The sequence below is a fragment of the Pteropus medius genome, unplaced genomic scaffold (genome assembly GCF_902729225.1).
Source record: "Pteropus medius unplaced genomic scaffold, Ma_sr-lr_union100, whole genome shotgun sequence".
In the NCBI taxonomy this organism is placed as follows: domain Eukaryota; kingdom Metazoa; phylum Chordata; class Mammalia; order Chiroptera; family Pteropodidae; genus Pteropus; species Pteropus medius.
Genome location: NW_024356249.1, coordinates 5,451,062 through 5,478,190, shown reverse-complemented (window position 1 = coordinate 5,478,190; position 27,129 = coordinate 5,451,062). Strand labels below are relative to the sequence as shown.

Genomic DNA, 27,129 nt, shown 5'->3' with positions numbered 1-27,129 from the left:
ATGAACACTGTCCTGTCCTCACCTCCAGGGGGCGCGCTTTTCTACAGCTAATGTTTCTGGCGTGCAGACGCATTTCACACTCGGTGGAGAGAAGAAACGCGGAAAACAATACCATGAAGCAGGCCCTATCATAGAGATCCTTTCCAGGGGCTGTGGGAGGGTCAAGAAGGGAGCACTGAAAGCCAGCAGTGATGGCAGCTCTGCACCCCACCGTCACCGTCTTCAGCACTCAGAGACTCGCTTTGCTCATCATCGCACTTAACTATAATTGTATCGTTTGTAATTTTGTTCTTGTCTTCCATATTAGCCTGTAGGATTTGGAAGGCGGGGGGCATGTCTTTCTGCTCTTTGTATTCTCAGTACAATAGCATCCGGAACACAGCAAGTGCTCAATGGGCTTTTATCAAAATGAATGAATGAATGAATGAATGAATGAATGAATATATGTGTTCTTTTTCTCACCAACTAAACTTGAGGTCCTAAGACAGCTGGGGCTATGTCTTTTTCTTTTTGCTTCTTATGTATTTCTCACCTGAGGCCCTGTGATGAGCTCAACTGTGTCCCCCTGAAAAATATGTTAAAGCCTTAACTCCCCATACCTCAGACTGTGACTGTACTTGGAGATAGGGCCTTTAAAGAGGTGACTAAGTTAAAGATGAGAGCTTTGGGGTGGGCCTTGATCCAATAGGACTGATATCCTCATAAGAAGAGGAGACTAGGACACGTAGAGACATCAGACGTGCACTCACGCACAGGAAGGGGCAGGTGAGGACACGGCAAGAAGGTGGCCATCTGCAAGCCTAGGAGAGAGGCCTCGGGAGAAACTGACCCTGTTCACACCTTGATCTAGGTCTTCCAGCCTCCAGACTGTGAGAAAATATGTTTTGGTTGTTTAAGCACCTCCCTCTCCCCCAGTCTATGGTATTTTGTGACGGCAGCCCCAGAAAGCTAACACAAGCTGGTATATCCATCCTGCCCCAGGGCCCGCTCAGGGTAGGCCGTGGCCAGTCCGACGTGGTATTTGGGGCTGGTGTCCCACATGCTGACCATCTCCCTAAACTGCTAGCTTATAGAGAGAAGGCGAGCCCTACCGGGGATGGTGTTGTCCAGGAGAAAGCCCAGAAATCCACCGACAAACATGCCCGTGGTCAGCAGCACCTGGATGATCTGGTCCAGCTGGAGAATCCCTAGAGTAAAGACAAAAGTGACAGGGATGCCCAGGGACCAACGGCCCCCGCTGGTTTTGCCTCTGGAATCGTCACAGCGTAGGGGGTGGGAACTCACCTGTCTGGAGCCTCTCGGGGTTCTTGTTCACCCAGTTGGGGATGGCGAGCCCACAGTAGATGGAGAAGCCGAAGACAAAGATGTTCCTGGATGAGTTCATGTCCACGTACTGCGGGAGAGAGGCCCGCACAGCGGCCCGGAGCGGTCAGCGCCTTCGCTGCGCACCCATCCGGTGCCCCTCCAAATGTCCCTCCTCTTCCACCGCCACCAGAGGTTTGTGGGAAGGCTGGACTCAGCAACGCATGCTCTCAGCGGACAAGCCGAGTCCTGATTCCCACTTGACCTTGGGAGCTGAGTGGTTTGGATAATCCAAGTCCAACTGCTACGCTTTGCTATTTAGAAGTTTGGATGCTGCTAGCTATTTCTTTCTTCCATTGGGGGCCAGCGTGGTTTCTGAGACCAAGGATCCCCTTCTCCCCGCCGGCCCCAGCCCTGTTCCATTCATCTCAATCCCCAAGGGCTCCCTGCAGGAGACGCACTGGTGCTGCTCACGGGCTCCTGGCTCACCTGTAGATTGGAAATCCCTACGGCGGTGATGACCCCGAACATCACCAGGAACATGCCTCCGATCACAGGGGTTGGGATGGTGGCAAACGCAGCCCCTATCTTCCCAAAGACGCCCATCAGGAGCAGCACGCAGCCCGCGGCGACGATCACCATCCTGCTCCCCACCTGCGGCACTCAGGGAGATGGGGGACAAGGAGCTCAGCGCCAGTCACGCCACACACCCCAGAAGCCTCTGCCCTACTCCCAGGGCACCTCAAACAACACTCCAGGGGACTCACAGGAGCAGCACTGCCTAACCCCCAAATGACCCCACTCTGCTCCCATATGGGATCTGGGAAAGGACAAGGGTATGACCAGGTGGCAGTTGAATATTCAGGTTTGGAGGTCTGACACAGGGCTGGGCCACAGGTAAGGGACCTCCTATCGAAACTTGAGAAAGCAAGGAATTTCTTCAGGGCTCACAAAGCCCTGATCGACCAGCACCAGCACAGACTCTCTGCCCAGGGAGTCGCCACGACCAAGAAGAGCAAGTATGGTGAGCAGAATGGTGGCCCCTCAAAGAGGTCACGTCCTAATCTCCTAAACTGTGAACATGTTACTTTGCATGGCAAAAGAGACTTTGCAGATCTGATTAAGTGGAGGATTTTGAAATGGAGAGAACCTCCTGAATTATTGAGGAGGACCCAGTCTAATTACATGAACGCTTATAAGCAGGGGACCCTCCCTGGCTGTGGTCACAGGGAGATGTGACAAGAGAAGGAAGGTCAGAGATGGGATATTGCTGGCTTTGAAGATGGTGGACCAGTGCCACAGCCAAGGACCGTGGGCAGCCTCTAGGTGACGGAAAAAGCAAAGAGATGGATTCTCCTCTGGACCCTCCAGAGAGTGGCACTACCCTGCTGACATCTTCACTTCAGCCCCGTGATACCTGTGTCAGATTTCTGACCTCCAGATCAGTAAAATAATACATTTGATTGTTTGAAGTCACTAAGTTTGTGCTCATTTGTTACAGCAGAAATAGGAGACTAATACATTGAGTGATACAGTCAAGTACCCAGGGGCCACCATCGGCAATCTTACTTACCCTGGTGATACCCAGGGCCCCGACATTCTCGCTGTAGGAGGTGGTGCCGTTCCCTGTCCCCCAGGCCCCCGCCAGCAGGCAACCCAGGCCCTCAATGCCGATGCCGCGGTTGATGGCATGCTTCGGAGGGGGCGGGGCCCCCACCAGCCGGGCGCAGGCGTAGTAATCACCCACTGACTCCACCATGGAGGAGATCACCCCGGCGATGATCCCGAACACCCCAGCCAGACTGACGGTGGGGAGGCCCCACTGTCCTGAAAATGCAATGCAGAGGGGCTATTAATCCAGGGGACAACAGGCTGCTGAACCCCAAATAACATCTTTGTGGTGGTGGTGCGGGGCGGTGGCGGGGGGGAGGGGGGTGTCTCCAGAAGGCTTTAGAGAACGGACAGCATGTCTTTGCCCCTACAACTGTTCGGAGGGTTTGGCTCAGACGCCTGCCCTACCACCCCCGCCCCCCGAGGGTGGGCCAGACACCCTGACCTTGAGGTCGCTGTGCACAAAAGGAGCCAGCAATGCGGTGTCTTCTCAGGAAGGCCTCCAAGCTTTTGGAAACCGAGATTCTTGCTCAGGGAGGTCTCGGCTCCAAGGTCCATGAGGCCAGGCCAGCCCTCCCTGGAACCTGGTTATTTATACACCCCCAGCCAAGCACTGTGGGGAAAGGAGACTAGAAATGGCCTAAAGGGTGGCCTTGAACTCGTCTCCCCAGAAATGTTCTCATTCAGTCAGTCTCAGGTCTCCCTTGCGTGGGACCCTCCAAACCCAGGAGGAGACCCAAAGTTCTGGCTAGAAGGTTGGGACCCCTCTGTCCTTTCCCCACTTTTACACTCATGGGCTCTAAGCAACGTGAACGGGTGCTGAGGGGTGTAGGCCAGCTCCGAGGTAGGTCTGGGAATGGGAACCTCTAGCCTAGCACCGCCCCCCACCCCCAGCACACACACACAAAGGGTCCATAGGATGATCCAGGGGTCTCCTTCTCTCTGGGGTCTGATATGGATTCCCTAGGGCCCGTCCCTTGTTGCCAGATTCCTTGGAGGAGGAGCCCACCTCCAGCCCCATGGGCAGTCCTGAGAAAAACGTGTCCCCGGCCTGAAGGGTCTGCATCTTCTCATTACCTGGGTAAGGGAAGCGAAACCACGGGGCCTGGCTCAGGACACTGCCTTTGGTATCGGTGCGGGCCAGGTACCCATAGGCTGTGGGGGCCGAGGGGAAGGTGTTGGTGGTTGTGAGCACGAAGCAGAGGAGCCATGAGATGCAGAGCGCCAGCAGCACCTGACAGAGGGAGCACTCTTCAGACCGGGCCAGTCCGCCCAGCCCCGGCCAAGCCCTCCCAGAGGGGATGAGTGGAGGAGAGTTCTGGAAACCTCTTCGAGATGAGGAAGTGTTGGTAAATGGCCCTTCCAGTGACAACAGGAATCTGGTGTGTGGTGGATAATTAAACAAGCACATTAAAGGAATGTAGAAAATACACTATGGGGAGATCTTATAGCAAATAGAGGCAGGATATCTAGTAAAGTGGGCATTTATTAGTTTGTCTCCCCTGCCACTGTTCGCAGGTCACATGTCCTTGGATAAAATTCTGAGCCTCAGTTTGCTTATCCGTACAGTGGAATTGCAATCACTGCTTTGTAGAGCCAGGAGTAGAATTTCTTAAAGCAGCATCCTCAGATCTATGATTTTTAACCTCCGGTGGCCCAATCCCAAAAATCTGTATTTTTAGCTATGTCCTCAAGTGATTCGTATGCGTACTGAATTTTAAAACCGCCGGCCTCCAGGGTCGTTGGAGAGTAAATGAGGTCGTTTCGTATCTTTTTACAATGTGAAATGTAGTTCACAGTTAAGTTAGACCTGAAAACGTATTTGTATGATTGATAGCTACGCACTCTTGACAGCGTGATACAAATTCAACAGAGAAGGCTCTGAAAGAAGAGGTACCATCATCGTCACGATGTATTTGAATTACCCATAAGCCACTGAAAAAGCACCTGATCTAAGCATCTTGACCCCTTAGCTTTATATAATTAGTAGTGGATCTGGCTATGTCTCCCAGTATCTTGCTATGAGGATGGCCCAGGGATCATGAGAAGGCTGTCCCACACTGGTGGGTGCCCAGAGCAGTGACCTAGGGCGGGGTTCTCTATTCCTAGGAGAGAAGCATTGAGGAATGGCCTTACGCGAACAGTCAGGGAGCATTCCCACAGACCGCGGTGGATTAAGAAAGTCAAGGACGGGAGGCCACAGCTGACGGGGCAGCACTTGATTGGGGGCGGCGGGGGCACATCTAGGAGAGCAAGAGGCTGCCCCTTACTCTCCAGGTGAGCCAACTAAGAATGGAAGAGGGTGGGGAGCGCTTCTTACGGGGAAGATCTGAAACAGGTAGAACTTAGCGGTGTGACGCTTCTCTCGTCCACAAACCGGCACAGGAAGGGCGATGTTTTTCATGTACTGAGAAAACAGTACAATGAGAAAGATGGTCCTGGAACAGAAACAAACAAAACCACACCTGACTTGGCGAGGTGGGGCTTGTCCGGAGCAAGGGTCCAGGGAGCTAAGCCGACCCCCTGTCTCTGGGACTGGGAGCAGTGGCCATGTAGGGAGGGCCCCTGTCTAGGCCCCGCCCCGCAGCATGGCACTCTGCCATCTCTGAAGAGGAGCACTGTTCCTTTTCAGAAGCTGCTGGTGGCTGAAGAGGCATAGTGGGGACGGAAGCTGTCATGCCGCGGAGGGTGGCACCTGGACAGATCCAGCAACTGGAGCCAATGAGGACAGAGTCTGAGCCCATCTTCTCTCCCGGGTTGTTCTGCAGGTCCTTGTGGTCAGACCACAAGGGGGAGTGTGAATGACAGTGTCCATCCCCAAGTCCCTTCAAAGCTCTGTTTAAATGCTTAAGGCCTCTTCTTTTTCCAGAAGCCTTCCTCCCCCTCCCCCACCCCCAGCTGGCTCTCATCACTCATCTCCTGAACATGCATGACATTCTAACTCTCATCACTGTCTCCTGGTGTCATAGGTAGTTGGATGCAAGTCTTCTCTCTCTTCACCGTAAGAGACCTGAGAGCTGGGGCCATGTCTGCATCCTTCCTGGCTGCCAGAGGTTTACAAAAGTTTGCTCAATGAAAACCTAGCGGGAAGGGGACTGGTACTATCGACTTATTGTGACCCCTACACTAAGCATGATTACACGAACTGCCTGTGATTAACTCATGGCCTGTGAGTACTGATGATGTAATAAATAGTAGTAATAATAACTTAGAAGTAGCAATTTCACCACTTTTCAAGCTCTGGTGGTGTCCATCAAAGTATTTTATAAGCCACAGACTTGGCTAATATCCAAGACTCTTATTATTCTTACAGGGTAATCTTCCACCAGAGAGAACTCAGATGGTACTCCTTCCCCAGAGAAGACTTACATGGCAGCGATCCCCCAGTGGGACCCGGCATTACTGCCCGCAGAATCGAAGAGAGGCAGGGCCACCAGGGAGATGGTCGGAGCAATGGTCAAGGGACCAATGAAGCGCATGAGAAAGCCAATGATGCCGGAGAAGCCCACTAGCATCTGGACACAGGAAGCGACCATGATGGCTCCCTGCAACTGAAGAAGAAGAGTACAGCCCAGGCATCTCAGAGCCTGCAGCAGGACTGCGACCCTCAGCCCAGCCCAGGCCACCATCACGGGCCCAGCCCAAGCCACTTCCAAGTCTGTTCATTCTGGTACATTCAGAGGCAAAGCTGGACCCCAAAGAAACTGAAGGAAGAGGAACTCTGATCTCTCTCCTCTCTCTCGTGCTGGACTCCCTGTTAGACATTTTCACTAAATAGGATACTTTTCATGAAGTAGCCTTCAGAAGTATTTATCGATCATAGTGATGATGATGATGACTCTTACGACTAGCATCACTCAGTAGTGTACTAAACATCTTTTTGCTTTTTTTCCTCTGTTTTCCTACTTTCTTTGGCAGGCGTTGGCTTTTTTTTTTTTCTTTCCTGTAAAGGACCAGAGAGTGGGTATTTTAGGCTTTGCAGGCCATATGGGCTCTGTTGAAACTTTTCCAGACAGTATGTGAACAAATGAGCCTAGCTGTGTTCCAATAAAACTTCATTTATAGGCACTGAAATTTGAATTTCACATAATTTTGACATGTCATGAAATATTCTTCATTTCTTCAGCCATGTAAAATATTAGACCATTTTTTAGCTCGTGAGCTATACGACAACACGCAACAGGCCCAATTTGGCTCACAGGCTGTAGTTTGCCAACCCCGCTGTCTTTTGGTTTAGTGTTCGCATGGTCTATTTTTCTCCATCCATTTACTTTCAGTCTATCTGCGTCTTTATATTTAAAGTGGGTTTCCTGCAGACAACATAGAGTTGGGCCTTGTTTTTGATCTGCTCTGACAACCTCTGTCTTTTAACTAGTGCTTTGAAGACCACTGACATTCAAGATGATTGTGGGTAGAGCTGGGTTAGTATCTACCATGTTCATTACTGTTTTCTATTTATTGCCCTTGTTCTTTGTTTCTATTTTTTGTCTTCCGCTCTTTTTCTTTCTTTTTATTTTTTATTTTTTTTGCCTTTTGTGGTTTTAATTGAGCATTTTATATGATTCCATTTTCTCTCCTTTCTCAGCTTTTTTTTTTTTACTGTTTTTGAGTGGTTGCCCTGGAATTCGCTATATATATGGAGAGCTAATCCAAGTCCACCTTCAAATAACACTGTGCTACTTCACAGGGAGTGCGAATACCTTATAATAACAAATTAATCCTAAGTTCTCCTACCCATCCTGTGTTATTGCTGTCATTCATTTCCCTTATATATAAACATAAGTCCATAAATAAAAACTACCATGATACTAGAAGGTGACGTTGAAATTGGTCTAATGTGTGAAAAACTGAACTTGCCATCTCTTCCCACTGTTTTCTACTTTTTCTGCTACCACCATTTCCTTAAACTAGCATCGTCATTCACGTCTACCTCTCCATTGCTTCTCATTTCCCAGGAAGTGGTGACATCGCTATGGTTCCCACAGTCACATCGCTTTTATTTGTGGCTAATATTTGGATATACAGTTGGTCTGCTGACCATCATTTATTTCAAGCCTCAAGATGTGTATGGATAAATATAACTCAGATAACATAGAGAATCTACCTTAAATTCTAGGAGGCTGGCTTGGAGAATAAAACCAATCAATCGATCAATTAATAAAAGGAGGTTGAAACCTATAAACTTTGTCTTGTTTACAGCACTGGTGAAAAACATTGGACCAGCAGATGGAGCTAAAATACCACAGACAAGACTCGGTTTGGGCTCACTGCCTTGGACGCTTGGAGGCCATGTGGGGCAGTGGGGGCAGGGGTAGGGGACGAGCGGGGAGCAGGGGATGGAGAATAGTGGTGTTTGCTATGTTAGCTATGGGCAAAAGGAACCCCTATCCTCAGCCCTGTCTTTTGGAGCAGAGGCTGGCAAACATTTTCTGGAAAAGGCCAGATATTAAATATTTCGAGTTTTGTGGGCCATATGAGGTTTCCGTTACCTATTCTGTTTTTAAACAACCTTTTAAAATGTAAAAAACATTCTTAGTTTGTGAGCAGTTAAAAAACAAAAAAACAAAAAAAAACAGGTCACAGGCTAGATTTGGTCCAAGAATCAGTTTGCTGACTCCTGCTTTAGAGGACTTCATATATCACAAACACAAAAATAAACGGTAAATGTATTGAAGAGCACGTGGGTGTCTCTGTCACTCGGGATCCCATGCTCAATGCAGGCACAGCGTGACCCATCTCCCTAAACATCCTCTCTCACTGCTAACACTGCTCAAGCCCTAGGGAGATTATTTCCCATAACTCCTACCCAGGGTCCTCAAAACACAAGGTAACTGCTCCTGAATGTGGTAAAGCTTTGTGCCATTTGCGGTGTCGGAGGCAGACGCGTCATTAGAACACAGGAAGGATTTGAGCAGCAGAAGGGCTTAGGTAGGAAAAGAGACAAATAGATTTGTCATATCTTTCTTCTTGGATAGTCTTAGATAGACAAGAGAGTCTTACACAAGGAATTACAGTCCTCGGTAGGTCTGAGTGGAAGGGAAATCCCGCCCCTAGCAGAGCAGGGTGAGGAAACTCTGTTTCTTCTTTGCTTAGTTTTAATTTGGATTTGCCAAAGTCAAGTGTAGGTTCCCCAGGGAAGAACAAAAATCAGCAAACAACAACAACAACAACAACAAACACATACACAAAATGAAAAACAAACAAACCAGTGAAGCCCCACAAATTACATGTGTTCTGTGAGTCATTCTATTGATGCCCTCGTCTAGCTAGGCTTCGTTGAAGAAAGGCATACTGACTCGGGAAGGTGATGCCACACGCGGCATTCTGACATCGGCCAATCAACCTGGCAAAAATCCAGGGCCCGCCAGCTTGACGAGTGAAATTTTTAGGAGTATCTCGGTCTGGAACTACATGAAACTGTTCTTTAAAGATGAAAAAGCTCTGTTAACTCAGGGTCTGCCCTGACATGAAAAGGGGACATAAGGGCTCGATGCGATTATTGGAGAACACCACACCTGGGAGCTCTTTTGGACTGTCAGCCCGAGCATGTGTGAAAAGGCTGCTTTTCAAAGGGACTGAGAACAGCAGAAGGTTCTGGCAGAAATGCACGAGATAAAGCTCAGATGGATCTGCTGTGCCCTTACAAGCACACCGTTCCCCGAGGTATATGAGAAGGGTCAGCGATGGAGTCCACGCTGCGTGACAGCTGACACTGTCGGAAGCCAGGTGCTTCGGCCCCACCACGGGGCTGCTGTGAGGCTGCGGCAGCTGCTCAAACTGCCCTCCACGTGAAGGGCTGTTACTCACCAGCCTGGTGCTGGGCACCATTTGGAATTGGACTGTTAGTGAATGGAACCCAAACCTCCAATGTGGTCACTAGGGCCCATGAGATGACACCTTGGGCCACAAGGCATGCACACATGGGCGCACAAACAATATAATCCCCATGTCCACCTGAAGTCACTTACATCACCGGAATGGCCCAGATGGCCAATGGCAATGAGCACAAGGGCCTCCAGTGGGAGAATATGAGGGTATATGGCCCATTATAGAGCTGGGAGGTTGCCTATGCTGGACCCTTCACAGAGCATGGGAGGTTTTAATATTGTTAAAAACTGGTATTGACGGTGTTTCTGGTTTGAGCTTTGCCTATTCTGCAGCTGAAGCCCCGGCCCAGACTACTGTAGGAAGATCGGCAACCCAAATTGCCTGCTCACAACAAATATCAACTTATATATCATACAGCTCAAGAATCACTTTTCGTAGCATGAACACGACAGGAGTGGACCAAGAAACACAATATCAAGTGATCTTTTCATATTTCGCATCACTTGGCAAAAGCAGTGAAATTATTGGAAAATGAGAACGTGTGCTTGAAGCAACCAGATGCGGGTGACAAAGGCACAGAGCGCGGGCTTTCCAGGGTAGGACAGCGTAACATCAAGCTAACCAGGCTGAGAAAAGAAGCGGGGTAAAGAAATCCTCTTTTCTCGGGATTAGGGATTTGACCGTGTTCCCTAAGATGGGAGAAATAGAAACCAACTTAATTGGACTTATTGGAATTCTGGTGCTATTTATGGGCCAGACTGGAACGTCTGGTGTGTTCAGGATACATTCCATCCAATGGAGAGGACCCAGTGACAATATATTTATTAAATCATTTGAAAGTACCATGGACAAGGGCACACACGAAGGTTTAACAACATTACTTTTGCCGTCTGCTCTCTGAAGGAGAACAGAGGAGGACTCAAAACCCCCTCTTTCCATAGGAGCCAGGGACGGGGCTAAGAAGAGATCACAGTGGGGAAAAAGAAAGATGGCTGCAGGAAGAACTAGAGCCACCAAACAAATTACTGTCTCAATTGATGCCCCTTTTGCCCTTTATATTTAAAACAAATCGAAAATAAGAAAACGATTTCTTAGCAGTATTTCAGATAAATCTTCAGTCTGAGATGAGGGACACTGGCATCAGAATTGTTTCTACTAAACTGAAGGCATCTAGTAAAACTGGACGCAGCATGTACTGGGCTGTACTGGATGGACCATGAGGAGCGAGCATCGTGAACGTGGCTGGCACATTAGGACACGTTCTGTTGCTTGAACTTTTGTGTAAGATTAAAATGGGTCGCGGACTCAGAGAAAGACAAATGTCTTTCTCTTATAAAAAGGTCTAGTCACTGTGTCGTACACCTGAAACTAATATAACATTGTATGATTTCACTTATATGTGGAATCTAGAGAACAGGATAAATGAACAAACAAAAGAGAAACAAGCTCGCAAATTTTGAGAGCATTTTTGATAGTTTGCCAGATTGGGGGAGCGGTGGGGGCGGGAGATGAGTGAAGGGAGAGGGGTTTAAGAGGTACAAATTGTTAGTTACAAAACAGTCGTGGGGATGTAGAGTACAGCATGGGGAATATAGTGAGTAGTATTGTAATAATTGTGTATAGTGTCAGATGGGTACTAGATGTACCGGGGCGATCGCTTAGTAAGTTATAAAAAGGTCTAGTCACTGTGTCGTACACCTGAAACTAATATAATATTGTATGCCAACTGTAATTGACAAAAATTTTTTTAAATAATTTAAAAAATGGGTCGTGGACTAATTATGAGTTCATAGGGGAGAAAAGATAAACCTAGAGCAATAGGATCCAACGTATGGTAGTAGTAGTATGCATTGAAGTGTCTTGTCGATTTTATTCCTTCTCATTGGTCAAATTCGGGTAAGAATAGGAATCGTGTGCTGTGTCTCCTCCTCTGACTTCCCTCTTCCTTTGTTTTGCAAATAGTGGATATGACCGTTGTCACAGCCACGAGGCCATGAAGATACTGGACATGGATCGGGGTGGGTTGCAGGATGGACCTTGGCTGGTCTAAGGCTTGTTAGCGTGGTTCTGAGGGCTATCTAGGGAATGAACTCGGCTCCAGGTCCCAGCGCTGAGTTCAGGAATGTCTTTGGCCCAGTTCTAGTGATCCTGGGGGAGGCGGTGCTGAAGGCAGTGAGTCAGGGTTATATGCAAGCCTGAATGAACTACCCGTTACTAGAAACCTGTCCTCACGTGGTGCTTGTGTAATCCTGCCTCTGCTCTGGAGGAGGTGGTCCCTGGCCTAGCTCCAGGCCTGGGTGTTTAAGGTCAGCTGGGAGGGCGATCCTTGGGCTTCTCAGAGATCTCAGGTGAGCTCTACTCTCTCATGGTACCCCGCCCACAAGCCACCCCTGCCCCTCACCCCTCACACCAGGTGAGAACGTTGGGGTCCGGAAGTTATCAAGTCTACTGTTCCCGAGGGTGAGGCTGAACTCTCTGCCAGGAACCGTGAGCATGCCGACTCCCTTATCTATCATTTAGATCAGCCAGTCTGGAACCTGGCCGAACTTCAGTCAGCGGCTTTAAGGCCCCCAGTTCCTTTTCCTGGGTGATACAACTGAATCAAGCAATGGTCGGATTTCACAGTAGATGAGCACAGGGCACAACTGTCCAAAGTGGACAGACTAAGTAAACGGTACCCATTAACAGAATGGTTGGCTGAGCCAGGCCTGGTCCTGCACATTGGTTTTCCCATTAATCTGAGCCGACTATGGATATATGTCAATATGGTGCTTGTGAGTCCATTAAAAACTAGTAGCAAAACATCTGGAAAACTCTAAGTGCTCAGTAACTGTGATCTGCTGCTACTATCATCATCATCACCACCATCATCGCCATCATCAACACCATCATCATCATCACCATCATCATCCAACATCATCCACCATCATCATCATGTCACCATCATCATCACTACATCCATCATCATCACCATCATCCTTACATCATCATCATCCTGCATCATCAACCTGCCATCATCATCACCATCCATGATCATCACCATCATCATCATCACCATCATCACCATCCTCACCATCATCACCACCATCTCATCATCTGCCATCATCATCATCATCTGCATCATCACCATCATCATCATCACCATCATCATACCATCATCATCCTGCATCATCATCATCATGATCCTCCACCATCGGCCATCATCACCATCATCATCATCATCATCATCGTCATCGTCATCGTCATCGCTGCGATGTGCCTCTCCCCTCTTTGCAGCCCCAGCACTTAACACTTGGCATCTGGCAGGTATTCAACAATGACATTTGATGACAATATAAGATGAGCATTACTACCTGTTGCCCTCTCTGTCTCCCAGGACGCTTCCGCTCTTCTTCCTTGAAATATATGTTTCCAGGTAAACCTAACTTTCCCCTCCTCCTTTTCCACCCTGGCTGCCCCAATCCCTCTCTTGCTCATCATCCTGCTTTATTTTCTTCATTGCACTTATAACTCTGTGATATTTCCCTTTTCTACTTACTTACTGGAATACATTTGTCTCTCTCTTACCCTGCCCTGCACATCCATAGATTATTAGCTCCAAGAGTGCAGGGTTCTTGTCTGTCTTATCTACAGCAGTATCTTAATGCCCAGGATCTTGACTAGTGGTAAATTGAACAATGAACGTTGAACAAATGAACCAACACAGCAGCTCCTGTTGAGTACCCGGTCCACTCCACACACCCACCCACCCACCCCAACCCATGCACCATTACCTCTCGGATCCTCTTCTGCCATTCCTCGATGAATTCAGGAGAGCTGGTATTCACCTGGCTGGCATCGAATGTCCACTCGGGGCACTTCCAGGTGGGAAGAGAGAGCATGGCCAGGGAGGGTGCCACAAAAGCAAATGTCCCTCCCTGAAGAATGGGCAACCTGGAGGAGGGGAATGGATGCAGTTACCCACGTGATCCTTTAGCACTGGTCTGTCACTGGCCCCAACCAGGAGCCTTTTGATCCCAGGTCCTACTCCAGGTAAGAGGCAACATATGACCCCTGCTCTCCTTAGTATACATGGACTTCCTGCCAAGCCCAAGTCAGACCCATGAACCCTGCCAAACTTTGGGCGGGTAGGAGAGGTGGGGAGGGGAAAGACAAGCAGACCTAACCCTCTCAGAGATGCAAGCCCAGGAGGAGAGAGTCAGACACTGGGAAACGATTTGGAGACAGCGCAGGGCTCAGCAAACACGCCCAGTGGGTGCTACTGTCTACCCCTGTCCTACTGGATCTTCCCCAGGACTGAAGCACAGCTCACACATGTGACGTCCTCCCACCAACAAGAGATGCACAGCCTAGAATCTAGGTTGCCGAATTCCCCTGCGTCTTCAAAAATGAACTGCCATCCCAGACAGAACAGGTTACAGGTCAATTATCAGGACGTGCGCCCCAGCCAGGCCCTTCCTCTCACTCCATGAGAACTTCTGGTACTGCCCACCTGACTTGCCCTCCCTCCCAGGTGAACACAGCCTGGTACGTCAGCCTCCAACAATCCTCTTTCTGGAAAGTCAGAGGCTATCAAGCCTAACCTACTCTGCCTGCCCTGAACATTGAAATTTGGAGGTGGGGAGCGGAACAGAGGGACCCCGGCATCTTGGTTGCATCTGTCACTATGGCACACTCAGTTCAGATACTTTTTCTTAACAATACCAGAAGGGCGTTTCTGAACTTGAGATTTCAAAAAGACATCTTAAGGTTATTCTTGAGAACGCCTGGGCACATTTTATAGATGAAAACATATGAAAGTTTATAGAAGAATTTTGCTGCCTAAGTGGATGTCATGTCCTGGCCGAGCGCTGGAATCGGCGACGCCTGGACATCCCCACTCCCCGCCCCAGGCGCGTCAGTGAGCTTGTCTAGGAGGCACCAGGCACGGGAAGTGTCAAAGCTCCAGGTGATTCTAACGTGCAGGCAGGGCTGAGGACGACTGATCTAGATTCATAAATCTAGACCCATAAAGCCCCCAAACGGAATGGAATACATTGCAAACACACAAGGCAGGAACGTGTGGGTGGTGGTAAGGATATGCGTGAATAATATTTTTTAATTTAAAAACTGTGAGTCTAAGTATCTTGACGGAAAAGGAAAACATGCTGCATTTATATCATTGCAAAATCCCTTTTGAGCTTTCAAAATAAATATATATATAAATATATATTTATTTATATATAAATATATATAAATATTTATATATATATATAAATATTTATATATATATTTAAATATATATATTTATATATATATAAATATATATATAAATTTTTGTATATGAGTATAACCAAAGAGCACATAATACAGGGCCTGTATTTTAATTTTTTTTTCTTCTGCTGTAATTCCATATACACATTTCATTCATGCAACAAATGTTTATTGAGGACCCGTTAGGTGGCAGACACTAGGTGCCAGGGAACTGGGGACACCACAGTGAGTGAGACAAAACCCCCACTTATAGTCTAGTTACATATTTCCCCGCTGGCTCTGCTACTAACAAAGTAACTGTAGACACTGCCTTACTCTCCAGATCACTATAAACACCTTATAACTACGCTTACAAACGCGCCGCCATGCTGGCTTGCCACCAATGCCTTAGCCGCGTCTGTATGTTTTACCGAGTTCCGTGAGGGCAAGGCATTCTTTTCCATTTCTATTCCTCCATTGCTGAGTCTGGTGCCACAAAAAAACAAAACAAAACAAAAAAAAAACAAAAAACCGGCCAACATTGGATTTTATCGTTTTCCTTTTTTTTTAAAGTTTCGTAGTCGTGCGTGAAACCTTAACAAATGCTAATTTGCATTTCATTAAGCCATGAAAGATGTAGACGCATTTGTGTGATTTTAGGTCTGTTTTCCCTTGTCTATAAATTGCCTACTCATTACATAGAGTTTGGATACTGTCAAAATATATTTATAACAATTCTTATGATTGTGAGCTTTATTTTCAGTTATTAAAAATGTTTTCTCTAATTGTATGCAGAAATTCATCTCCAATTCAGACATTTTTTAAGGGAATATTTTGAAATTTTCAAGTAGTTGAACGCTTTTCTAATTCTGTTTATGTTATGTTATTTTAAGATGATTACTTGTATTTGGGATATTGTGATATATGCACTTCCTGCCTTTTTGTAATTTCTAAATACCTTTTATGTTCAAGATGAATTTTTTCCATTTATTTGTTTCGGTGTATTAGCATGCCTCATCTTTATGTTCATACATTGCAGCAATAAATTCTTCTGTCATTATTCTATACTCAGACCTTCCAACTCCATTTTCCATTTTTTCCCCACCTTCACCCCATTTTGTTAGGCATTCTAATTTCTTGTCAGTACCCTTTTGATTGGTCGATTGATTGATTGATTGATAGACAATAGCTAGATGGTAGATGGATGATAGATAGATAGATAGATCCATAAAATTTTTCATTTCTGCTAGTTTTTCTTCTATGCTCTTTCCTGGCACTTGTATGGAATGTGGGCATTCAGTATCATTGTTAGGCTTTCGTTGTTCTATGTATCTCTTACCTTCTATGGGGACCTTGATGTTATTTGTATCTCAATGCTCTTTTTAATGTCATAGTTAATTTCATTTGCTACCATGATGGTATACCCTATTTTTTAAAATTTGCCCTTGAATTTGGTTCACTATTGTTCTATATGTGCCTTGTGACTTAAATGTCTCTCTTGTAAACTACAGAAAATAACAATTTGAAAAATCGAACATTTTAGAGCTAGAAGAGCCCTTTGAAACTTATTCAGCCTGGCTTTGTCATTTCATACATAGGAAATCTGGCCCCAAGGTCATAGAGTTAACCAGGATGCGTGTTTGGGTCTCCTCACTCAACATCGCTGCCCTGTGACACTAATTAAGAATATGGTATAGACCCAAGGCAAGTTTGAATCTGTCTCTACATTGTCATTGTGTGACCTAGGTATGTTGTCCAACTTCTGCAAGCCTCTGTGTCCGCTTTGATAACATAAAGATAACGGTACTCTCCCCAAATTGTAGCTCTGAAGATAAAACACACGTAAATGCTTAGCCCATTGCCCAGAGCATAGAGGAGCTCAATTAATAAGGGTGATTTTCATTATTATTCCCTCTGAAGTGTGTGGCACCTCCTGCGAAGGCAGCTCACATCGGGACGTTTTCTTTGATGTTTCTTCTAAATAACAGATGTGATAGTGCACCCCCTACTTTTTTTGTTTTTTTTTTTGTTTGTTTTTTACTGTCTTTCGAAATTCTCATTTCTTGAAAGTTGTTTCTCTAAGATTTGTTTTCTCTGTGCCTCGTTTTCTTTCGTGTGGTTGGAAACCATGTGCTTGGGCTGCATCAGTGCCCCCTTGCTCCGTGCCTTTGACTCAGCCCTGCGGGGAGCATAGCCTGACCTGCAGTATGCGTCGATTGTAGGCGCTCATGTTAACATTGAGGGGTCAAGGTCTGATGCGTGCCTCTCTTCATGGGATCTGACAACATGTGTCCATTGGGATGGAGTTGTTTTTACTGGATTAGTAAATCGTTTTGAAGCTTATCCTTCTAGCGTCGCTGTTGGATCTATTCCAGATCCCCCCACCCGCTCTCTCTCATTTTTGTTTCTGTTAGATTTGATTTAAAAGAAGTGCTCTCATCACGTCACACAAGTCCTGACATGTTATGTATTAACTTTAGCAAATAATTTACACTTCACCTTGTTCCTAACAGCATTGAAGGGGACTTACGAATATGTTACGGTGCCTAAGTGCCTGCCGCTCTGTACTCAGATGCTCCAGGTTCATTTTTCACTCCTCCCATCTCCTCCCCGCCCCACCTCGCCCACACCCAGCCTCAGGAGCCATTACAGAAAGAGCCGGTCTGGGCACAGATAGATTGGGATCTGGGTACAAATCTCCATTGCCACACTCACAACACCTCGTAGAAAAAACATGGCTAGACTCTCCCCGTCCATCTTACTTCTCCCTCCGCCCTTCACCGCCTCATCTGTCTGCTCAAATCTGAAGAGGAGAAAACTCCCCGCCATTTCTACGATGACGTGCGCGTTTTCTAAGAAGAGGTAAAGTGTCAAAATCTGCGGTCTCAGGAATGGATCTTAAAAAGCCTGATAAGATTGGTGCTAGGGGTTGGCAAAGTCATAGAAATGTGTCCCCGGGGGGGGGGGGGGAGGAGTGTAACAGCGAAGTGTATACGGTATTTTTAAAACTGCGAGGTGTTTTCATATTGTTATTTCGAGAGTGTTTCAGGGGAGGCAAGGAGACCCTGCCTTGCGGAGGCCGATGCGGGTGGGAAGTTCCAGCGGCACTGGTCACTGGTCACTATTACTATCGTGAAAAACTCAAAACGACGTAGACGTCATTTACTAGGAAATGGTGAAATAAACTAGAACATAATTATGTATTCTAGAGGACGGCATACTAAGTGATCATTTTTTGAAAAAAGTGCTACTGCAGAAGAATGCGTATTGAAACATAAAACTATTACAAAACATACGCATTGTGTATGTTTTTAAAGAGGGGGGCGGAGAGGGATGCTTTTTACCACAATTAATTTTTTTTAATTATTCAAAAAGGGAGAGACGGTGCAAAACTATGTGTGTAGTATAATCCCTTTCTTGTTGCGAAAGACACATTTTTTTAAATCAGACACTGAGCTAAGCACTTTACCTGCATTATCTAATTCTCAAGGCTTTGGAAAAGTGAAAAAACAGTTCCTCTTCACAGAAACGTGAGGATTCTGACCACAAAGGCAAATATTGTCAGGGATGGAAAGGAGAGGCAGGCCTTGCCCGAGGGTCAACCGTACTTCCCTGTTAGACAAAGAGCACTTTGTTCCCCTTTTTACTGAGCTCCCTACACAGAGCAGATAAGGACCTGCTAAATTGCGGGAAAGCCCATCATCGCATACCTTCCCTGTAGGTAACTATTCAAATTAGACTTAGGAGACGCAGAAGCACCTGCCCTCTCCTGGGGACACATCGACCCCTGTCCCTCCTCTGACGTGACTGATCACCAAGCTACTCTTCCGCCCCAACAGCCACCACTATTGCTGCTCCGCCCAGAGCCCCAGTGGAGCATTCGGTGGCTTGGCAGTCAACATGGCAGCAGAAGCGGGAAGGCTGCAGACTCCTTTATGGTGGGTCTGGTCTTTCTGACGCAGATCTAGGGGAGGGCAGGGCAGGGCAGGGCAGGGCTCAGCTGCAGGGAAATCAGCAGATGGACACGACCAAGGCCAGGGCTGACTCTGGCCAAACCACATGCAAGCACAAGACATCTGAATGCACTTTGTGGCAGAAGTACTTGCTCTACACTTGAGATATTCCCGGGAAAATGGGAAGGAAGACATGTCATCTGGTACCACTCCAGAAAAAGAGATTACCAGATAAATTCATAAATAATTCCAGAGATGGAGTGAAAACCTAGAATTACAGACAGTCAATATTTGATTTCCTCTAGTGATTGCCTTTTAAAGTTAATAACTCATTTTGAAATGAATGACAATGTGTGTCCTTACATGAATTTCAGAAGTGAGCACCTAAGTGTGGAAGGACTTTGCGGGATGCAACTGACACCCCTAACTGGTGCCCTAACTCATCACAGCTGCTGGCCCCACACCGGGCACCGTGCTCATTACCTCTTCTATCAAGAACAGCAGTGATTGCCTGTTGTTCCTTTTTGATGATTTAATGTGGTTTTAATTACAAAGACCTTCTGAAGTCTTTTTGCAATGCCAGCGATATTCAGAAAAGTACATTACGAAATACTGGTTAGCAGATAACCAATAATCAAATCTACTTGGACTTTAACTCATAAGCTATCAGTTAGATTTTGCAATCTATAATGTCTTAGAGACTAACTGCTTAGCCTCTGAGAAGGAAGCCCATTTCCTTGGGTGGAACCAAACTCAAGTTTATCCCCCACTCTTCACCTCAGTGTAATGACATTAGCATGATTTTATTTCCTAATTTTAGTTTCCTCTTTCTTTGTGTGTTTAGTTAGGGCGTGAGTTCTTTGAACCCTAAACTCCTGATTAGTTTGTATTTCTCAAAGCACATACTAGAAGGCTAAACCCACAGGCACTTTAGCCACTGATTCTCCAGTTGAGATACGACCCTTCATGATCTTCTCTGTCAACATCATAGGTGCCCACAATAGTAGAGAGAGAAAGGACTTTTAGAAACTGTATAGTCCAACCTTTTCATTTTATAGATGAGAAAACTGAGCCTTAGAGAGGGTAAAGGACCTATCCAAGTTCCCACGGCACAGAAGCCAGGACCACGGTTCAGTTGTCCAGTTTCCAAGCTCGAAGCTTTTCCATCTCAGGTTTAAGGGAAAGAACTTCCCCATCCGGAGGAACTTTGTGTTTGTGACTCTCATGGGGCCAGGGCAGGGGTCGGGGGCTCCTGGGTGGCCAGACAGTTGCTGCGAGGCCTCTCTAATGCCACTGCAGCATCTTACCTTCCTGGGGCCAATCCTGGATGGGGAGGGGGGCGGTCCTCGATGTTAGGGGCCTGAGGGACAGACCAGACCAAACCCTGTACCTGTCTGAGTCCTTGGTAGGGGTTTGGAAGAAACCTGGGCTCACAGAGGTGGTGTCAGAAGCAGGAAGAGGGACGAAGGGAGATAACCTGGCAAGGATGTAGGCACTAGTCTCCCATTCCTCCACAGAGAAGGCGGTAATGAAAGAATTGTTGTATTTCCTGGAAATGATTTGCAAAGAAAGCGTTTTTGGAAAGTGTCTATGTTTGATTTAGGCAAAAAAAAAAAAGAAAAAAGATAAAAGGAAAAAAAAAACCACAGTAAAAGTGAGTATTCTCCTTTGGATGCAGTCAGCCTGTCTTGGAAACAAGTGACTGAACCCATATCAGTCTACACTCGCGTGGCTTGATTCAGATAATTGATAAAGAATAAACAGATATTACTTTTCCCCCACCGAGTCATTTTCTCTGAAGATGGCTCAGGCAGAAGCACATTGTGGAAAATGTTTTCCGTTTTCCTCTGCAACCCCAAGGCAGAGCTCAGGCCTGTTACAGGTCAGGTCATAAGCAAACTTACAATGAAAAGCCCCCATTGGCACAGCTCCTAAAGTCCAAGTGTGTTCACTAGCCATGTGCCTTTGTAACATCAGCAGAAGTAGAAGGTTTCGGTCACACTGGCTACCGTCTCTTTCCATGCCCATCTCCCTAACTCTAAACTTCACATCAGATGGTGCTTGAAAGGCCACGAGCGCTTTCAGGATCTGGTTAAGGGGAAATTGAGTCAGGATAAGTTTAGTTTGAATGAAATGGGATATATTCATATGGTTCGAGACCACTAAACTACCCATGTATAGTCAATTTATTGCTAGCCGTCTTGGTGTACTCATGGTTTCCAGCAATAATTCTACCGCCCACTTTGCCAGGCTGCTCTACATCACAGTGTGAAGCTGCAAGACCAGAGGTCACATTAAGATCTAACTGTGTCCTATAGCACCTGGCACTTGACATTTGTGATTGGTGGGTGAGAAACAAGATTTGAAAGGTGTGAAGCCAGAAGCAAGTCTGTGGAAAACTTGATAACCCTCAGATATGCAAAATTGCCAGAGAAAATTTGGTTCTCCTTTATGTGGAAGCAAAATGGGAATTTTTCTCCTTTCAGGAATATAATTAATAACGCAAAAAAAAAAAAATACAATTATAAATGTGTCATGCACTTAAAATTTTTTCCTAGGAATCACGTGCCATTTATCAGAATTCCTGTGTTTATAGGCCACGAATCGATAGCAGTACTACAATGTGTGCGTGAAGGCTAGAAATTCATTCCAACTTGCAGTAATAACAACCTTCACCAGCCCATGCTAGAAGAATGACTGAATTACCTTTCCTTCTTTCTATAAAATGAGAAGGTGATCAAAGAGCATATAAACACAGAATTTGTGTGTTGGGGTAGGAAAATACAGGAAACGGAGAGAAAGTCAAATAAAAAATATCAGGCCATGTTTGGGAATCTGTGGCATTTGTGGCATTTAGCTCCTTTTAAAAAATTTGTAACTTGTGATTTTTTTTTTAAATCTCAGTAAAGATTCTCTTTCTCGTGACATGATTTTGTATTCATACTTTTGTGTTCTTTTCCTTTACGAGGATACCAAAATCTGTCTACTCTGCAGGCTGAGCGAAATCCGGATCTGTCCTTGAACTAGGGGCTAAATCGGTATTAAAGGGGGAAGATACAGGAGTCACAGGTTTTGGGGGGAGGGAGGTGACTTGGGAAGGTCCTGAGGGCCCACAGGGAGGAATTTCCTGAGAAGATGACGACCCCAGGGAGCCACCTGGGGTTCAGGTGGAGCAGGGGCTGGTCGAAGAACGAAGAACGAAGAGAAGAACGGGAGGAGAGGATGCGTGGAAATGAGGAGGAGGAAGGCTCCGAAGACGCGCTTGCCAGGCTTCCTCACAATTTTGCCCGGGGCCAGCTCAAGAGCAACAAGACTCTAATTTACTCACAATGAGTCTAGCAGCCTTCCTACAAATGTAAGGGACTTGATGGTTTAAAAAAGGGGATTGCTGTTATCGTACCATCTGATTGGGAGAAGGGTACATAGCATCATCAACTGCCTTTTTGGACAGGTTCCAAACCACAGATACAGTTCAGTGAATTCTGTCGTCTTATTTACTCAGAACAGAACTCGTCTTCCCTGCTTCGCCGGGAAAACTTCCTGAATGGGAGTTGCCATATTGGTTGCCCTCTTCGGTCCAGGGCTGGGCATTTGGCTTAAGCTGTGCCGATCGGAGCTCTTCCCTGGAATTTTAAAATGTGAGGCCAGCCAGGGCAGCACTTGCTTGCTTTAGGGGCAGATGTGAGGACTGCCAGCAGCCCGGCCTGCAGCCCGTGCAGGAAGCTTGTCTGCCAGAATGAGGCACAGGCATTGGTAGCGGAGTGAGCACACAGCCCTGCCCTCAGCCTGGGGAAGGGGAGCCCCCTGCGCTTAGCCCGATGCACTGAAGGGCCCCACTCTGGTCTCTCTGCAGAGGCGTCTGCCAGGCTGAGGGGATATGTCCACCGCAAGCCGTGCACCTCCCTCCTCTGAGGCCCAAGGATGCTCTGCCCAAATGGCCCTGAGCCTATTCTGGACACTGCCTGAACCTCTTCCCCGGGTCTGTCCTGCTGAAGGCAGACCATGATGCGAGTGTGCACGCCCCGAGGGCTGAGAGACGGTCACGGGACAGCTGTTTGGGGAAGCTGGTGTGCGTGTGGAGGGGGGATGTGTGGGTGGAGCTTGCAGGTGCAGGGTGGAGTGCCCAGATGCATGCGTGTGAGACCATTTATGATCCAGAGCCTGAGGTGGGAGAGAAGGGGCAGGGCCGCAGGCCGGAAGCTGGCTGGCCCAGTGCTGCCAGGTTCCAAAGCAGGACTTGAAGGAGTCAGAGAACTCTAAATTCAAACTTGGCTTTCCATATTTTATTTAGGAGTTTGTAAACTTGGCTTATAACTCTCCAGTATTCAAATATAAACTGTGTGGGTTTCCATTTATACTCTCGCCCTGGGTCTCACAAATGCAAAGGGCAGGCTTGAGTAGAGACAAGAGACGAAGAGAAAGTTCCAGCAGCATTTGAGTTCCCCCTTAAACATGTTCCTGATGCCTGATGCAGCCTGCCTTTCTCGTGGCCTGATCTGATAAGTTAAAAGAACAAATTTTTGCCCAAGCTAATCTGGATTCGTGCTACTTTAATCAAGAATCCTAGCTAATATAGACAGTACGTGGTAGAACTGGGACATGAACCAGGATCTGACTCCCAGTCCTGTGCTCCCTCTGTCGTGTCATATCAGCTTCCTAAACACCTTCCTGGCTACGAGCCAAGCAAAACTTGCTGATGCCCTGGCAGGTAAAAGTCAGAATCCACAGGGAGAAGTTTTACCTACCTGACTCCTAATAACACTTGCAGGAGGGTGCAGATGCCAGAGACGAAGAAAATGGTGCTGATGAGGTAGCTCTGGGTCAGGGGGTCATGCTGCAGACACAGGTCCTTGGCCAGGATGAGTGGCACTGCCACGAGCCCCCCCAGGGCCGTGAGGAAGTGCTGTAGGCAGAGAAGAGCGAGTAGACAGGCTTGTAGGTGCTGTGACTACCTGCTCCGTCCTCATCCCCATTCCCATTGGCAGAGGCGGGAGCTCGGCCTCTGGTCTCAGAGGAGCCTGGGTATGAGTGACAGGCTCAGATCCAGGCAAGTAGTGGGAGCTAGGAAGGCCTGGCAGCAAGAAGCAATGACCCAGCCAGAGGGTCTGGGGTTCAAGGGCAGGACTCCAGTGCTGGGAACTGGTATCCTGGGTAAGAAACAAAGGCAGGAACACAGCACAGGAGGACATAACAGAGACCAAGGAGGGGGCTTTAAGAACAAGAACAAGGAGAGAGATATTATTAAAATAAGGCACAAGGTGACAAGACCATCGATCAGGAAGGCCTGAGCACATTCTCTGGGACAGATCATATGTTGAGTCACAAAACGGCTATAGTAAATTTAAGAAGATTCAAATCACACCAGATTTTTTTCCAATCACAATGGTATAAAACTAGAAATTAATAATAACAGGAGGAAAATTCACAAATTTGTAGAAATTAAGCAACACACTTCTAAACAACCAATGAGTCAAAGAAGAAATCAAAAATGTATCTTGAGACGAATGAAAGTGGAATGAAATACAATATACCAAACTCATGTGATGCAGCCAAAGCATTTCTAAGAGGGAATTTTATAGCAACATACGCTACATTAAGAAAAAAAGAAAGATCTCAAATAAACAACCTAACTTTACACCTCAGGGAACTAGAAAAAGAAGAACAAGCTAAGCCCAAAGTTAGCAGAAGAAAGGAAATAACAAAGATCAGAGCAAAATTAATGAAAGAGAGGCCAGAAAAAAATAGAAAAGATCAACAAAACTAAGAGCTGGATTTTTGAAAAGACAAACAAACCCTTAGACTAAGGGAAAAAAGAGAGGACCCAAATAAACAAAGTCAGAAATGAAAGAGGAGCCATTACAACTGATACAACAGAAATACAAAATACCATAAGACACTACAATTTGGATAACCTAGAAAAAAATGAATAAATCCCTAGTGACACACAACTTACCAAGATCGAATCATGAAAAAACAGGAAATTTGAACAGACCAAGAACAAGCGAGGAGATAGAAACAGTTATCAAAAACCTCCCAACAAAGAAAAGCCCAGGACCAGACGGATTCACTGGTGAATTCAACCAAACATTTAAAGAATTAACGCCAATCTTTCAGAAACTCTTCTAAAACAATCAAAGGGGAGGGAAGATGCCCAAACTCATTTTACGAGACTGGTATAACCCTGACATCAAGGAAAGAAAACTACAGACCCGTATCCCTGATGAATATAGATGCAAAAATTCTCAACAAAATCTTAGCAAGCTGGATTCAACAGCACGTTAAAAGGATTTACAGCATGATCATGTGGGATTTATCTCTGAGACATGAGGACGGTGTGACATATGCAAATCAATAAGCGATATACCACATTAATCGGGTGAAAGATAAAAAATCATATGATCATGTTAATAAATGCAGAAAAAGCATTCAACAAAATTCAACATCCTTTCATAATAAAATGTCTTCATTATCCATTTCACTGGCTCATAATATTTTTAAAATAGCATTACATTTGTTCTTCTCATTTTATAGAAAAGCACAAAGCAGCAGCAAACAAAAAAGTGTATCTATCTCCTCCGTGATATCCCACATGGAACAGTTTGTAAAATTAGAAAAAACACATCTATGAGATTAGAAAATTCATGCTGTAAAAAGTCACACACAAAAAAGTGAAAGTCAAAAGCAACTCTACCTTTCCTAGTTCCTCTTCTGAAGGTTAAATGCCTTTATTTTTTTTATGAATTCTTTAAGATATACAAAATTACTACATACACTTATTTCTATCGTTCTATCTCTTTTTTGTGTGTGTTTTTAACACACACAAAAAATATCACAGTATACACAGTTATTTACTTTGGGTTTTTTTTTTTTTCACTTAATATATCTTGGAGAATATTTCCTAACTGCAGGGTAAATATATATTTCTCTTTTTAGCAGCTGCATAAAAAGTCATTTGTTAGATTGTGCCACGATTTATTTAACCAGTTCCCTATGATGGATATTTTAACTGTTTCTAGGGGTTTGTTTGTTTGTGTGTTGTGCGATTTTGATTTTCTTATTACTGATAATGTTACAAGAACATCTTCATATTTACCTTAACAAGTCTTGCCGACATATCCTCAGAAAAATTCTTAAGCACTGGGGACTAAGTTAAAAGGCATATGTGTTTTACATGTTGATAGAAATCACCAAATTGTCATCTGGAAATGTTGTGACAAATAATATTCCAACAGAAGTGTTCAAGAATGCCTATTTCCTCAAATTTCCCAAGCTTTTTAGTTATTGGCTATCAAATAAGTTAAAATCGGTATCTTAAAAAACAAACTATGGTCCAGTTGGTGTCCTTAATGTGACCTATCAATGAGAGAGAATCCTCCCTAACTCCTTCCCTGACCCCCAAACTCCTGGACAGAAAGAGAGCCAGAGGAGCATTCAATTACACAGATGACAAGAATATCCACAACCGAGGTTGTGGACCTTGAGTGATTTGACCTGGGTGTGTGTTAATGTGGCTTTCGAGGCAGTCTCTTTGGACCCAGTGCTTGCTGGGTGGCATTACCTGGATCCCCAAGAAGATGCAGATATACCACGGAGGGATGTCCAGAACGCCGTAGGCCAGGTGGCTGCTGCTGGGACTCCTGCGCTGGCCATCCTTCTTCCTGCTTTGGCCGTCACTGTGAGAGCCGAGCACACCATCACCCCTCTGCTGGGAGCAAGAGAAGAACACATCTGGGCATCTCAAGGAGAATCAAGTGAACTTCCTAATTTCAACCATACAGATGGACGATCTTCCAGAAGCAAGAGGCAATGGGACAGAAATAACTGTTGGCTGGCTTGGGATTTCTAGATCCAGACTCAAAAGACTAATGGTTTTCTATATTATACCTCTGCGGCAGGGCCTCTGTGTAAAGTCTGGGGCCATGCAAGGGGAGTGGATACCTGGCCCGACACCCTGGCAGAGACACACCTGTGTGCAGGAGGGGATGGGCGCCAACTCCAAAGTCAGAAAATGGGCACGTTTTGCTCCCAGACAGTCGGGTAAATAGGGATCCTGGTCCCAGAATTGTGTCATTGCCCCCATACCCTGTGTTGACACCTGCCAAAGCCCTCATTACAGCATGTTTGTTATAATAGACAGTGTCCTTATCTCTCTCTTCTGCTGGACTGTGAGTTCCTAGAATGCATTGATTGTGCCTGACTTTCT

General features: G+C 46.1%; 1 protein-coding gene across 3 annotated transcripts in view; it reads right to left on the bottom strand.

Annotated features, from left to right (window-relative positions):
• Positions 1–27,129, bottom strand: part of LOC120601168 (solute carrier family 23 member 1-like) — a 34,301-nt gene that overhangs the window by 1,184 nt on the left and 5,988 nt on the right. The window contains exons 2-11 of one of the 3 annotated variants that reach the window (XM_039860864.1): positions 26,485–26,631; positions 23,672–23,829; positions 13,515–13,674; positions 6,283–6,464; positions 5,234–5,351; positions 3,991–4,147; positions 2,876–3,129; positions 1,792–1,956; positions 1,285–1,306; positions 1,092–1,187 (exon numbers count right to left, since the gene is read on the bottom strand). In XM_039860864.1, the coding sequence (XP_039716798.1) occupies positions 1,092–1,187; positions 1,285–1,306; positions 1,792–1,956; positions 2,876–3,129; positions 3,991–4,147; positions 5,234–5,351; positions 6,283–6,464; positions 13,515–13,674; positions 23,672–23,829; positions 26,485–26,631 (1,459 nt within the window). Of the gene's footprint in view, positions 1–1,091; positions 1,188–1,284; positions 1,394–1,791; positions 1,957–2,875; positions 3,130–3,990; positions 4,148–5,233; positions 5,352–6,282; positions 6,465–13,514; positions 13,675–23,671; positions 23,830–26,484; positions 26,632–27,129 lie in introns of all 3 variants that reach the window. The other 2 variants (XM_039860862.1, XM_039860863.1) reach the window with 2 other exon arrangements.